Here is a 13,771-nt window from a genome sequence, read left to right as displayed (position 1 = left end):
AGTCCCTTTATTACGTGAACCGTAGTAAAGGGACGTAGTTCACGTAGTTGTAAAAGCATGATAATATGTTAAATAATCCAAAGTATTCAGAATACATTACTCTCATTGAGTAACGGAATATGTTACAGAATACATGCCCCAAAATGTATTCTGTAATCTGTAATGGAATACATTTTAAAAGTAACCTTCCCAACACTGGATATTGACAGCGTCCTACTACAGTACAAGGGTGTGTCATTTGGATCTAGAGTGTGGAACAAGACTAACCGATATTTGTTATTATGTATTTAACGTGTTTGTTAATGTTGAAGCTAAATTCACTCGAAGTTGGTCTTTATTTTGAAATGAGGTTTCCACGTCTCTTGCTGTGATACTCAGACTTGGAGAAGGGCTCATGAGCTTGGACAAAGGAATGTGGAGTAGAGCCACTGCTTCTTCGTGTCAAAAGGGAAAAGTTAAAGTGTTTCAGGCATCTTTTTGTAGGTTTTCCAGGTGCATCCAACTGTGAGGAAATTCAGGGGAAGAACCAGAAATCTGTGAAGAGATTATTTCTTGGCAGACCAGGGAGCACCTTGGAACAGGAGGTGGAGGAACAATGCTTGGGAAAAGAACGTGTGGTACACTGTGCTTAATCTTCTGGCACTTTGGACAAGCAGATGAAAATGGGTGGATTGATTTATGTGTGGTGCTGGAAACATTTTACCAACTTATGAACTTATAAGTCTAAAACAAACAAGTTCATGCCGTGATTGCTGAAATTCCCTATCACCTGAGGCTCATGTGACTCAGTTATCTTGGGTCAGATGTTCTCAGATGTTCGTGTTTCTGCACAGAGCTGAAAGGAGTTAGACAACTTTTCCACCTTCATTCGGTTGGTTTCCTGTGCGTGCTCCGTGTGGTGCCCTGCTGTGAGCAGCAGCTGTCCTGCATTACCTGCTGCTGTCACTAATTAAATAAAAGGCTGGTAATTTAATGAAGTCAGACAGGAAGAGCATGTTTGTAGAAGAGCTCATCCTCACCATTTCCAAAGTTTCAGGTGAACTGAAGCTGATAAAAGTTAAACTAATGATATTGGTGACTTATTACTGACTTGATTTAGACTCACTATGAGTTTGCTTTGTGCTTAGGTCTGAAATTTGATTTTGATGGGAAACACTCATTGAACAGCTTGTGGCTGATGTTGATGCTCAGTCATGAAAAAAGATAATTTTAACAGCATGTTCTGGTGTCTGAGAGACAACCACCCACAAACCAGACCTGGGCCATGTGGAAATGAGCAGAAACACAAACGCCTCACATCCTGTTTCTGACAGAGCGGGATCAACAAGGGCAAAGAGACAGGGTCCAATAGAAGCCAAACAAGAGCCAGCAGCGTACAAGGGGACAAACAATAACCAGCAAGGGCTAACATGTGGTTCATGTTTGGCAACAAGGCTAAAGTCACTCAATACAGGCCAAATGTGCACCAACTCATTATGCATACGCGTGAGAGATTTAAAAAGGTTTTGAAAGTAGACATGGTTGCAACAGGCAGCTTGTTCCAAAGAACAAGACCACAGTAACTGAAAGCACCCTCAGCAGGCTGAGATCTGATTCTGAGAACTGTTAAAAAATCTGCATCTGATTACTTGAGAGGTCTGACTGGGTTAGAGAATCAGCAAGTCAGAGATGGCCCAACACCCGAGCCTCGAGGAACCCCTGACTTTTTTTTTTCTTTTTTTTTTTTTAACTACTAATCATAGTTTGGGTCTCTGACCTGAACCACTGAAATCATAAAGGCTTTGAATTAAATGTCATGATCAACAGTGTCAAAGCCAATATTGAGATCAAGCAGAACCAAGAGAATGCAAACAAGGACCAACAGCAAGCAGAGGGTGCACAACATAAAGCAATCATCTGAAATAGTGACATGGTATGACTAATGATCTGCCTAGTCTACCCAGCAATTGGTGATGCTGACTGTTCAACTCCAAACAATCATGGGAAAATAAGCATTTATTGTGTTTCATTTCTTACTTCAGTAAAGTTCTGTGTGTATGTTTCAAGTTGAAGTTAATAAATAAAAGGTTTTCAAGAGATGTGAAAACCAGCATCTCGTTAGGTGATGGAAGCGGTTTAATTCCTCTTGGCAGCAGCAAACGGAGGCAGCAGCTCCATCAGAAGTTGATTCTTTAGCAGCAGCTTCCTGTTCTCCCACAACTAATCACATAAAACAAAACCACATACAGGAGCAACATCTGCTGTAAACAGCCTCTGGATCCAACAGAGAACCATCCACACTCAATTCAGCCAAACAGCTGAACAGTTGGCTGCTCTGCATTCAGAATATTTAACTTGTTTCAGGTCCAATTAAACAGTCTCACAGGTGTATTTTGATACATGATGAAACATGATGCTTTTTTACCCTGTGAATTCCAAGTGCTCCTAACCACATCTGTACAGTTGTAGAATTTGTGGGGGGTTTTTGTTTTTTTTAATCTGTTCAATAGCCCTAACAGAGAGTTATGATTAGTAACCACAACTGAGTCGAGACACAAGCAATCTGAAAAGTGTCTCTAACAAACTGTGGAACAAACCACCAAGTAAAGAAATGTCAGTTCTTACTTTTCTGCAGACAAACACTGAGTTTGAGGCCTCCCAGCGTCTCCAACTCCTGGCCATGGTATAGAGACTTGGATGAGAGCTGCTCCTTCAAGGTGTGATTTTTTTTCATTAATTTTTCTCATGCTGGGAGTCACTGTCACAAGAAAACACTGGCTCTTCATACCCACTTCTGATTATCCCTACAGGATGGCAGGAAAGGCCTTTTTTGGGGGACACACGTTAGGCTTTGTTCAGAGAAGAAAGCATGGTCAGAGCCTCAGACCCGGTCAGGTGGGGGGTTAGACCGGCTTCAACAAACATTCTGGTCGCAGTGGAAACAGATGAACTTACAGCCAGCTCCAGGAGAGTTTTAGCTCCAAGAGACAAAGAAATACTAATACTATCTCTGGTACAACTAATAATCTTTCTAGGTAGTAACACTACCTCTGTGGCTTTGACAGAGATTCTCTGGAGTCTGGGTAGAGTAGGAAGATCTCCCCCAGATCACCTGAGATATCAGAATGCATCACAAAATGCATATTTATTTATTTATTTATTAACCTTTATTTAACCAGGAAGATCCCATTGAGATTAAAAACCTCTTTTTCAAGGGAGACCTGGCCAAGATAGGCAGCAGCAGATGTCTCACAGTTACAGAAATTACTCAAACACAGGCAGCAACAACACACATGCAACAATAAGTGAAAGAATACAAATAAAATAAAAAATAAAATTCAAATAAAAATAAAAAAGTCAGTTAAAATGACAATCAATCTAATTGAAACAGTTACATGTTATGGACTTGGCCTCAAGGATTCGTAGTTTAGATTTAAAAGCACTTAATAAGAGTTTAAGAGCACTTAAACTCAATATCCTCTCGTCTGAGCAAAACATCACCAATTGGCTGAATAATCACCAGGGTCATTTAAGTAAGCAAAAATAAGTAAGTAAATTTTTATTTGTATAGCACCTTTCAAGACAAAAATCACAAAGTGCTTCACAAAGAAGCTAAAAACATAAAAATAAACCAAAAGCAAGTTTAAAAAGATGAGTTTTTAGCTGTTTTTAAAAGAGACCCCAGAGTCGGCAGATCTCGAGCTCAAAGGGAGAGAGTTCCACAGTCTGGGGGCCACAGTTACTAAAGCTCTGTCGCCTTCCGTTTTCAGCTTCGTATGATGGACAACCAACAAGTCCTGATCACATGACCTCAGGGACCTGCTGGGGATGTATGGGTGTAAAAGATCACTCATTTATGTTGGTGTTTGTCCATGCAGAGCCCTGAATGTCAGTCATAATCTTAAAGTGGACTCTGAATTTAATAGGGAGCCAGTGCAGCTGGATCAGCAGGGGTGTGGCGTGGGAGTACTTAGAAGACTTTGGCAGGTTTATATTGTTGATTGTCATTTATGCTTAGAAATATTTACTCATATATGCTTAGAATTGTATAATCAATGTCATGTTGGTAGAGGGTTGATCCTTAGTAGTCTGCAAAGACTTTGTGCATTCCGGAGTGTTCTGGCATGCACACTCACAATCTTAGGGTCATGGGAAGAGGTCCTATCTTTTCTTGCTGATATATGGTATAGCAAACACATCTATATCTGTTTTACTCGAAGTGCCTTTTGTTTAGATGAAGTGCTGGACTTCCAGACCAGCAGGTTTAGGGAAGTCGTTTATGGGGTCACACTCTGACTTATGCTACAAACCCATCAACTTGGTCAGGAGCTTTGCAGCAGCATTCTGAACAACTTGCAGACGCTCCAAAGAGGCTTCACATAAACAAGTGAGCAAAGAACAACAATAATACAAACAAGATGAAACAAATGCATGTACGACAATTTCCAATTGTGAACAAAACACAATGGGACTGAGCTTAGCAATATTTCTCAAGTGATGAAAACAGGAGCAAAGCAGAGATTTAGCATGCACGTCCAAAGTCAGAGCTGAGTCAAAAGTTACACCAAGGTTCCTGATAGGTTTGGCAAATGTAGCATGTGGACCTAAGTTTTCCATAACCCTGGCTGTATCCCAATTCAGGGTCTGCAGCCTTAAAGTACGCAGCCTTAACGGTCCACAAGGGCCGCGTACTCAAAGACCGCTAAGGCCGGAAGTGCGAGGCTTGTGAAATGGGAAGGTCTAGCCGCTGCCAAGGTTGCCTAGCAACCATGATACTAACAGCTGGAAACGTTTCATACAGCATTGTTTGACAGAAATGAAGGAGAAAATCTTTTGTTCATTTGTTTGTTTGTTTCTACATGAGCTTTGATCATTCTCTGTAAGATTAAGGTCAGCTATTGAACGGCGTATATTTTAAAGTAAAGGCTTTAAAACCAAATTAGTACAAACGTCACTAATGTCACATAACTTTGCCGACATGTGGCCAACAGTAATGTTTTAATGTTCTTCGTTATTAAACATTTGCACATAAATAAGTGACATAATATTTAGTACTTACTTAAAGTTTACTCTTTGGGCGCCCCTCATCCGCCGTTTTTTTTCGGCAAAATTATCCACACCCAACGCCGCGCTATGCATTCTAGGATATGTTGGGCCACGAAGTCTACACCGCCACATCCTTAAAATTCAGGGAAATGAAGGACGCATCTGAGGGCCGCATTTCGAGCAGCCTTCGAATTGGGACAGCCTTCGTCGCGTCGCTGTGACGTAATCGGCCTTAAAATGCGGCCTTTAAGGCTGCAGACCCTGAATTGGGATACAGCCCCTAGGTACAAAATCTTTAGGAGTGCAAACAAGGACTTCAGTTTTTACCTCATTAAGTTGAAGAAAGTTATCAGCAATCCAACCTCTAAACATCCAAACATCCTCTAAAAATCCACCTATGCAAAACCTTGGAAACATCTTAGGGCTTAAAAAGGAGATATATAACTGAATATCATCTTAATAGCAGTGATAAGAAATGTCGTTAAAAGTGCTCAATAAGAGCTGAAGAAGGAGTATATAGAATAGAAACAATAAAGCCCCCAAAACAGAACCTTGTGGCACACCATGGGCAAAAAAAAAAAGTAGAAGAGGACCTATACTTAGAAGTAGCCACAGAAAAGAATTGTTCACGCAAGTTAGATGCGAACCAGTCCAAAGCAGGCCCTGATATACCCACCCAGTGTCTCAGCCTATCTAGCAGAATATGATGGTCAACAGTATCACAGTATCAAAGTCAGGTCCAACATCAGCAAAACAAAGCTTTCTCCTGGATGTTACTGGAGACTCATAAGAAGTGCAGTTTCAATAGAGTGAGCTCTACGAAAGCCAGATTGAGTCTCTGAGTCTCAGCTAATGAGACTCAGAGATTGGTCCTGCGGTGGTTTCACATTGATTACAAATTGCTCTGGTCTATGTTCATGTTATCATGACAGCTAAACCGGATTCCTGTGCCAGAGTTACAGGCCAGCAATAGTATGTGTTCATTCACCCTGTTGCTGTAGTGTTGTATATGGATGGGGGCATCCTGGTACATGGAGAAGTTGGATCTGTTCTTCAGCTTCTCTGAGGTTAACCGGCGATTCACCATGTGGTAATAAAGAGCATTCAACAGATCTCCAGGAGAGTGACAACAAACACACAATCGCTCATGGCTCCTCACATAAGGAGCATGAAGTTGCAGTGAGTGGGTCATTTTATTTTATATGCTGGAAAAGTGCAGAAAATAGATTTCTTCAAGTCACAGATTGTGGCATATAATTTCATTTTTGCTTGATGCAATGTGCCTACAATTAAAAGATTAAAACTAAAAAAATATTTTTGAAAAGAGACTTTCTCCATTTGATTATGATTCCTATGATTCCATAGAAATGCTTTATTTATGCACATCTGTACCTAATCAAATGACTTGTCTTTAAATGAAACTAAATAATTTAAGATTGTCGACTTTTTTGTAACATTATGTTTAATTTTAAAAAAGACTTGATTAATTTAACAGATGTACCATCGATGTGTGACACCATGAGCATCTGCGCCTGGGTTAGCCCCTCCTGGAGATTGTAAAAGTGGATGGTGCTTTCAAAGGTTAGGAAGCCCACATGAGTCCCCAGGCAACCTGCAGCAGAAAACATTCTGTCAACCTGGTTTCTGCCTGTGACACCTGTTAATAATCAGCTTGATTAACTGACAAACTCATGAAGCCGCAACATCAGGACTCACCAATCCCGGTTCTTAAGAAGTGATTCAGAGAAGTACTTCAGGTATCCCACTTCCACAGCATTGTGAGACACATCAAGCACAAACAGGTGGACCACCAGCTGAGGAGGTTGCAACTGAAAAAGATCAACAAAACCAAGAGGAGTTGTGATCATAGATCCCTGAAGGTTTAAAAAAAATAAATAAATCCAAATCTTTCTTTATATGAACTTTGCAAGTGTTACTTAAGGGATTACACATGAGCTCACCTATTACTGAAGAATTTAAAAAGGCATACAACATTAAGGCCGCAAAACATGATACAACAGTTAAGAGACTGCAGGGAAAATAAACAACAGTGACTGGACTTGTACCATCATTGGCCCGGTAACACAGGTTGCTCTTCCACCTGCACTGGTCCAGAAAAGTGATGAACGGATTGATGTAGGTGTGGCAGGAGCGACAGCACACGATCGTGTTTCATGTGATCACTGGTGACTGCTGCAGAGAGGCAAAAGGGGAAAAAAGCTCAGAGAAAGCTGGACTAACTTCCAAGAAAAAAAAGACGTGTTTATGAACTCAAACGTTTCATGTGTCATGCCTCCCTTTTTTGGCCACCACTTTCTTTACTTCCATATCAGGATCCATCCAGAGATGCTCAAACCATCCCCTTTCCTCCCACTGCCTCTAGGTGGTGCTTTTCAAAAAAGGTAACGTTAACTCTGTGTTTTGACTTTACAGTTTTTGCCCGTTGCTTGAACACATTTTGCAAAATGTCGCTCATTGTGCCAAAACTCTAAACACAAGTAAACACGACACAACACTGGGAAATATACCATACACATCTGTGCCAAAATGAAACTCCACTCCCAAAACCTAAACTCTGCTGTCAAAACCTAACATTCCTCTGTCAAAATGTAACTCTGTTGACAAAATGACACATACTTGCATCATATGCAAACACTTACAGATCAGGGGGAACACACTAGTCTTCTTTACATAAAACACTGCAGTCCTTGAATTCCATTGTGTATTCAGAAGGCATATTTACAGGAGACACATTGCCAAACAACCAAAAACGCAAATAGACCTACTCAATAGTGTACATTGCAGTACCATGAATTCAGATGAAGCAAAAAAAAAAAAAAAAAAAAAAAAAAAAAAAACACACAACACAATAATACTGCAATAGAAAAAACACTATACTGTAAACACAAAAAACCATGACAAGTGTGCATAAGTGGGCTCATGGATCCCGCCGTCTGTTGGGGTCTGGCCACAGGACCTCATCAACATCGCAAGCTATGTCCTCTCCCGCTAGGCACCGGGGAAAATACCCTCTTGCATGCCGAAACCATCCATGGATCGCTGTCACCTCAATGTCGCCGCAGGCCTGTTCCATTGCCTGCAGAAGAGGCATGCGGGCATGTGGTTGGCGGTCATATACTCGCCATCTCCAAGCCGAAAAAAAATTCCTCAATAGGGTTTAAAAATGATGAGTAAGGGGGCAAGTATACCACTTCAAATTGATTGTGGTCGGTGAACCAGGCCTGGACCAGAGCAGCCCGATGGAAACTGACATTATCCCATATCACCACAAACCTGGGCTGATCTGCTCTGTTCTGTACAACTATGTTATGGAGAGCATCTAGAAATGTGAGTATGTGTTGGCTATTGTATGGACCTAGTATTGCATGATGGTGCAGAAGTCCTCGAAGGCATATGGCGGCACATAATGTGATGTTTCCCCCGCGCTGCCCTGGGACGTGCACAATTGCCCTTTGGCCAATTACATTACGACCCCGTCGTCTTGTTTTGCTCAGGTCGAATCCAGCTTCATCAATGAAAATGTATTCATGAGGCTGTGCAGCTCCATCCATGGCCAAGATTCTCTGAAAAAAAAAAGGGGAACATATCACTGTACTACAGTGCTACACATACAGCACCCTCACCCCATCACACAGGTACCTGTGTAGCTCTCAGAATAGATCCATGTGGTACTGATATGGTACATATTCAGCTGCTACTGGACTTCACCAATACTCTATTGTAAATGTAAGGGACAGTTACACGTACCCGTACATATTCAGCTCGAAGTCCTTTGACCCCGTCACTGTTCCTCTCAAATGGGACTCTGTAGAGCTGCTTCATGGTGATGCTGTGTTTACCCAAGATGCGTCTGATGGTGGTGATGCTCACATGGTCTATGTTGCTGAACACTCGCCTGTCTGCAAGTATTTTCCGTCGTAGCTGGTGGAGACGGATGGCATTGTCTGCCCTCACTAGGTCCACAACGGCAAGTTCCTGCTGTTGTGTGAACAGGCGTTGCCGTCCACCCCCAGAAGGTCTCCGGGTCATTCTGGAGGAATACAACCACATATTGTCATCGGTTTGCTTATTTTTCATACAGTACTTTACTGTATGTACTGTGTCATCCACTGTACAACACTGTACTTCAATATAAGGAATCAGCCACTTTGGCTGCAAAAGGAGCATTAGCACCCCGTACACTTGATATGGTAATGTGATATACTGTAGAACAGTGCTATGGAACCATCTGAGTAGAGCAGAAGGTATGGAGGTGACGACAGACCTGTTTTCTAGTCAGAATGTTCGTATTACAGATGCCACTGTGAAGCGGCTTAGATGTGGGTGGACTCTCTGCCCAGCTTCCCTCATAGTCAGGCCATGGTTGATGACATGGTCCACCAAAGTTGCTCTTATTTCATCAGAAATATGGGTCCGTGCATGGCCTCTTCGGCCTCCTCCTCCTCCTCCTCCTCCTCCTCCTCCTCCTCCTCTACCTCTTCCTCTTCCTCTTCCTCTTGCTCTCCCTCCATCCATGCTTGCGAAGTTCTTGAAATGGCTACGCTGAGGGCTTTTTGTAGTTGGCTAATTGGTGTTCGGTTTTGCAAGTAAGTGCCTTCAGGTGTGTATTTGCGTGGTTGCAATTACCCCATGTGTTTTGTATTTTGGATACATGTGTTTTCCGAATGGCACCCTGACATTTCATTTTGTGAGCGAAGTGTCTTATGTATGAAATAGAGTGTAGCATGCAGGACCATGTGTGTTGCATAAAGGAGTAGGAGTGTTGCATAATTGGTACTGGGGTGCAAAGCAGCGCTTTTGTTTAAGGTATGGGTACATGTGTTTGAGGTATGGTAACAACAGCTTCACGTTGTGTTACTTTAGTCTGAGCATGGGTTTATAGTGTTCAAGCAACGGGCAAAAACTGTAACATTACCACAAAGTTTAGTTCCTCTGGATGTTTCCATGGAAAATTGTTTTATCAGGTACTCATCCAAGTGCTTTCTACAGTGTCACAGATGAGTGATGAATGTATCTCCCACTGAAAATCATTGTGTCCAGTTGAAATCAATCAACTTTTTTAAGGAGAGTGTTAGATGCTGTGCTCATGAGGACAATGGGTTTTAACTTGCAGCACAGCACAAAGATGCCATATTTGATCAGTGATCAAAACACTTAATTGAGCAGAATTAAGTGAAAATGGAATCAGCAATCCTCAGCTTGGAGGTTAGGAAAAGTGGAACCAGAAGATATTCAAATACATCTCTTCACAGCTGCTGATGAATTCTACAAAAAACAAAGTTTGTTAAAAGCACTTGCAGGTGAATCACCACTGATTTATCAGTGATATCCATTTACTCAAAAATTACTGATAAGTGGATGACTGGAATATATAGTTTATAATTTTAACAATGTTCTGTACAAAATGGGATTATATATATGCCAGATGTGGTATGATGCTTGTGTGATTTTTAACATGACCCTACAAAACTTTACAGTACTCATGCTACTTTACCAAACTTTTGATTACTAGGTGTGCATTTCCTGCTTTAAATGCATTCACTCTTTAGATTCAGAAATCTAAGTGATAAGAGGCCAGAAATGTTTGCACTCGCTTATGAACCCCAATCAATCAAAGTCTTGATGCATGCTCAATCATCTAGGTAAGGAAATCTTAAAAAGCTGATTCTGTTTATCTGGATGTATCTTTTTTTGTGGGAGAAACATTTCATCGCTCATCCAAAAAAGGTACATCCAGATGTACAGAATCAATGTTTTGGGGTTAAATAAACAGTGTCACTGCCCTCTGCTAAGGCTGGAGATAATATAATGAGAGAGAATGAATGAGATAACTGACAGCTATCATTTTAATCAGCCTGTCTCAGTTGTTTTAACTCTAAGTGTCATACAATAATGTGGTAACATCTGGACTGACGTATTTACTGTCAGCATTTTAATCGCTAGTTTAAAGGCTGTTAGTTGCAGCCTGTGGAATTATTTTATGTCTACAATATATTCTGCATCATTAACCCTTTAAGACCTACCATAGAACCAAGTCCGCCAGAGCTTATATTATATTTTTACATACTGTAGTGCCATTTTTGGGAGCATTTCAAGTTGATATACATCAATACAACCAATATAGCCCAAATTTTAATAATATGTATGCATTAAGTGTATAGTAATTACATAAATTGCAAAAAAGTGCAATAAAAGGCCAAAAAATTGAAAATCGATTTTTTTTTAAACATATATTTCTAATTAGAGAAATTTAAGAGGCGTATCCCTCGAAACTGTAAATACATAAAAGTTGCATAAAATAGTTTCCCACCACAGGAAATTTATTTTGAGTGTCTTCATATTTTTATTTTTTAAATACACCAATTTTTATATACTGCAGGAAAAACGAAAATAAATATTATAACGCGAATTTGCAAAAAAAAAACACCATATGCATCAAAATAAACTATTCCCAGCAGTGCAATTTGAGTCCTAAGCATCCCAGAAACGACACAGAAAGTCATAAAGTCAAACATAACTACATTTCGTACATTACGTCACTTCCTGTTTCGGGTAGGTCATGGCGGAAATGCGATAGTTCGCGCTGATGGACGTAGGAAGTGTTACAAACAGCTGATCGGATCGGCAAAGTGTGTTTCTGGAATATTATGTTTTTGTTGCTGCAAGTGCTTTTTATGCAATTTTTGCAAAGCCATATGTGGAAGGAAACTGTGGCCTAGGGCAAGCTGATGACATAAGATGTAAGTACAACTCCTCCAGTTTGATATGCAAAAAAAATTATTGTGCTAGCTTATGTGGTTGCAGTGCTATCTGGATTTTAAAATAGTTACACAAAACGGAGTGTGCCCGCTCCGACCGGCTTTAAAGGGTTAATGATATAATCTATAGTATTGATACTGCATTAAGATGTTTATTAAAACCTGCTGACTTTACATTAACCTTTTTATTACAGGTACAGCTAAGATCATTTTATACCCATTGCATTTTGTGCTCAGTAAAGAGTTAAAGCTCAGTCAATTAAAGGTCTCAAGCTTTGTTTGGCGCGAATGTCCAGGCAATCTATTGTGTAGGTGACTTGGAGCAACAGAAGGTTAAAACTGCATACACGCTTACAAAACACATATAGTACATATAATCTAGAAACAGGCTTGAGTGAAGGCCTGAATGTATTCAGCTTCTTGTTGCAACCTGTGGCATTTGAGTTTACTTAGTAACAGGTGACAGAAGATGGGTCAACAGGAGGACAAGTCCACGGGTATCTCCAGGGCCTGAAATCATCGCCATATTTGGGAAAAGATGTTAGAAAGAGGAACTTCTGTGTCTGACCTTAGCTCTAAAAATTGTCTCATTGTCTGTACAAGATGCAAATGATGTTCTTAGAAATACAAAAATATGTTATAGAACGCAAGAGGGGGTGTCAAACCCTGATGATATATAAACCATTCTCTGTGTATTTTTGGCAGAAGAAGTCCGCAGATGTGATGCTGTGTACTTCTTCCCACACGTGTGTTCTTAATAAACTCTTCATCTGATTGCACTCAACTGGGGCCTCCATTGGTTTGTTTTTGTGCCACTTGTCGAATTCGGGACAAGCCATTGCTCAAACACTGTGACAGGTGAGACCTGAGTTTGGTAACCGTGCCTGGTAGGTGGAGCTGGTTTTTGTGCCTTTTATAAGCTCAGGTATAGGCAAATAGGTATTCTTTGGAGCAAACCCGAAGCTGTGAGTGCTTGGTCCAAGCCGTGCAAGTTGGCACTTAACTTTTTTTAATGAAAGCTTGATGCGGGCCCCCTAGCCTTCTGTTAGAACGGTAGGTCATAGAAAATGTATCACTTGAGTTCTGGCTGTTTAGCAGAGATTTAAAGTTATTTGCACCCTTGTAGGTGGGAAATATTGCGTTACTCCGGCAGAGAAACGTGTAGTGGACTCCACCGCACCTGACCAATATTTATTAGGGTGTGACGCGAACTTGTGGACAGGTAACTAAACAATACCATTGAAGTCAGGTGGGAGGGATACTCCTGCTGCGTTTTACTGTCCAGTGTAAGTCATCTCCTGCTTTCATTTACAGAGTACCCAGCTGCCGCTTTGCCAAGTGGATTTTTGGCTGCGGGCCGAGGACCCGATACATCATTGTATTTTAATTTGTTTTAACCTGGTGTAATTTGACATATTGTGACGGCGGCCGATTTTGTTTGGTTTACTAGTTTTATTTTTCTGTATCAGTAGGCACTGCAGATATAGACTTTACAGTAGGGCTGGGTATCGTCACTGATTTCTAGAATCAATTCAATTCCGATTCACAAGGTCCCGAATCGATTCGATCCACGATTCGATTTAATTCGATTGGATTCGATTCAATTCGATTTGAATCTGGGAAATTTTGACAGTCAGAAATATTATAATTCAGATCATTACATTTACATATTTTTGTATCTATAAAAAGGAAGCTGACACATGCAAGACTTTATCAAAGGTGTGTGCATCACAGCAGATGCCTTTGTGTCAAAGTAGCTGAAGATAAAACACAGAAAAACATGAAGGTGATTTTCCTGGCCTGGGATTTTATAAAAATATTCTGCAGTACATCAAAAACAAAAGAAAACCATTAATCAATATATGAACTTACCTCTGAAGTTACAGCGGTTTTATTAGAGACACGGCGTTTTGCGTTTTGCATAATTTTAAAAAGTTTAAATTAGGTTTTCTTTTCGGAAGTATATA

The 13,771-nt window shown here is 40.6% G+C and overlaps 1 protein-coding gene and 1 long non-coding RNA gene across 3 annotated transcripts; both read right to left on the bottom strand.

The window, feature by feature from the left end:
• Window positions 1–2,779: 2,779 nt before the first annotated feature.
• LOC120740725 lies at window positions 2,780–13,445 on the bottom strand. The gene is made up of 3 exons (XR_005697471.1): window positions 13,436–13,445; window positions 11,967–11,969; window positions 2,780–2,957 (listed from the first exon to the last, which is right to left on the bottom strand). It is a non-coding gene; the product is annotated as an uncharacterized LOC120740725 (long non-coding RNA).
• Window positions 7,892–9,950, bottom strand: LOC120740724. 2 transcript variants are annotated; one of them, XR_005697470.1, is made up of 2 exons: window positions 8,686–8,698; window positions 7,892–8,609 (listed from the first exon to the last, which is right to left on the bottom strand). XR_005697470.1 is itself a non-coding variant. In XM_040043205.1 (2 exons), exons 1-2 carry the CDS (start codon window positions 9,211–9,213, stop codon window positions 8,157–8,159), a joined length of 873 nt encoding a protein of 290 aa, XP_039899139.1. In that variant the 5' UTR covers window positions 9,214–9,950; the 3' UTR covers window positions 7,892–8,156. The 2 variants fall into 2 exon arrangements, 1 of the variants encoding a protein (XP_039899139.1); XM_040043205.1 differs by lacking the exon at window positions 8,686–8,698 and adding an exon at window positions 8,794–9,950.
• Window positions 13,446–13,771: the final 326 nt, after the last annotated feature.

The sequence above is a fragment of the Simochromis diagramma genome, unplaced genomic scaffold (assembly GCF_900408965.1).
Source record: "Simochromis diagramma unplaced genomic scaffold, fSimDia1.1 OVJJ01000433.1, whole genome shotgun sequence".
NCBI lineage: Eukaryota > Metazoa > Chordata > Actinopteri > Cichliformes > Cichlidae > Simochromis > Simochromis diagramma.
Note: the sequence above shows the minus strand (reverse complement) of the source record. Positions and strands in the feature narration are given on the sequence as shown.

Coding starts and splice junctions, on each gene's coding strand:
- LOC120740724 (XM_040043205.1), bottom strand. CDS start 9,213: ATGCTCCTTTTGCAGCCAAAGTGGCTGATTCCTTATATTGAAGTACAG. Junction 8,610..8,793: donor TTCGAGCTGAATATGTACGG/GTACGTGTAACT, acceptor TTTTTTTTTCAG/AGAATCTTGGCCATGGATGG.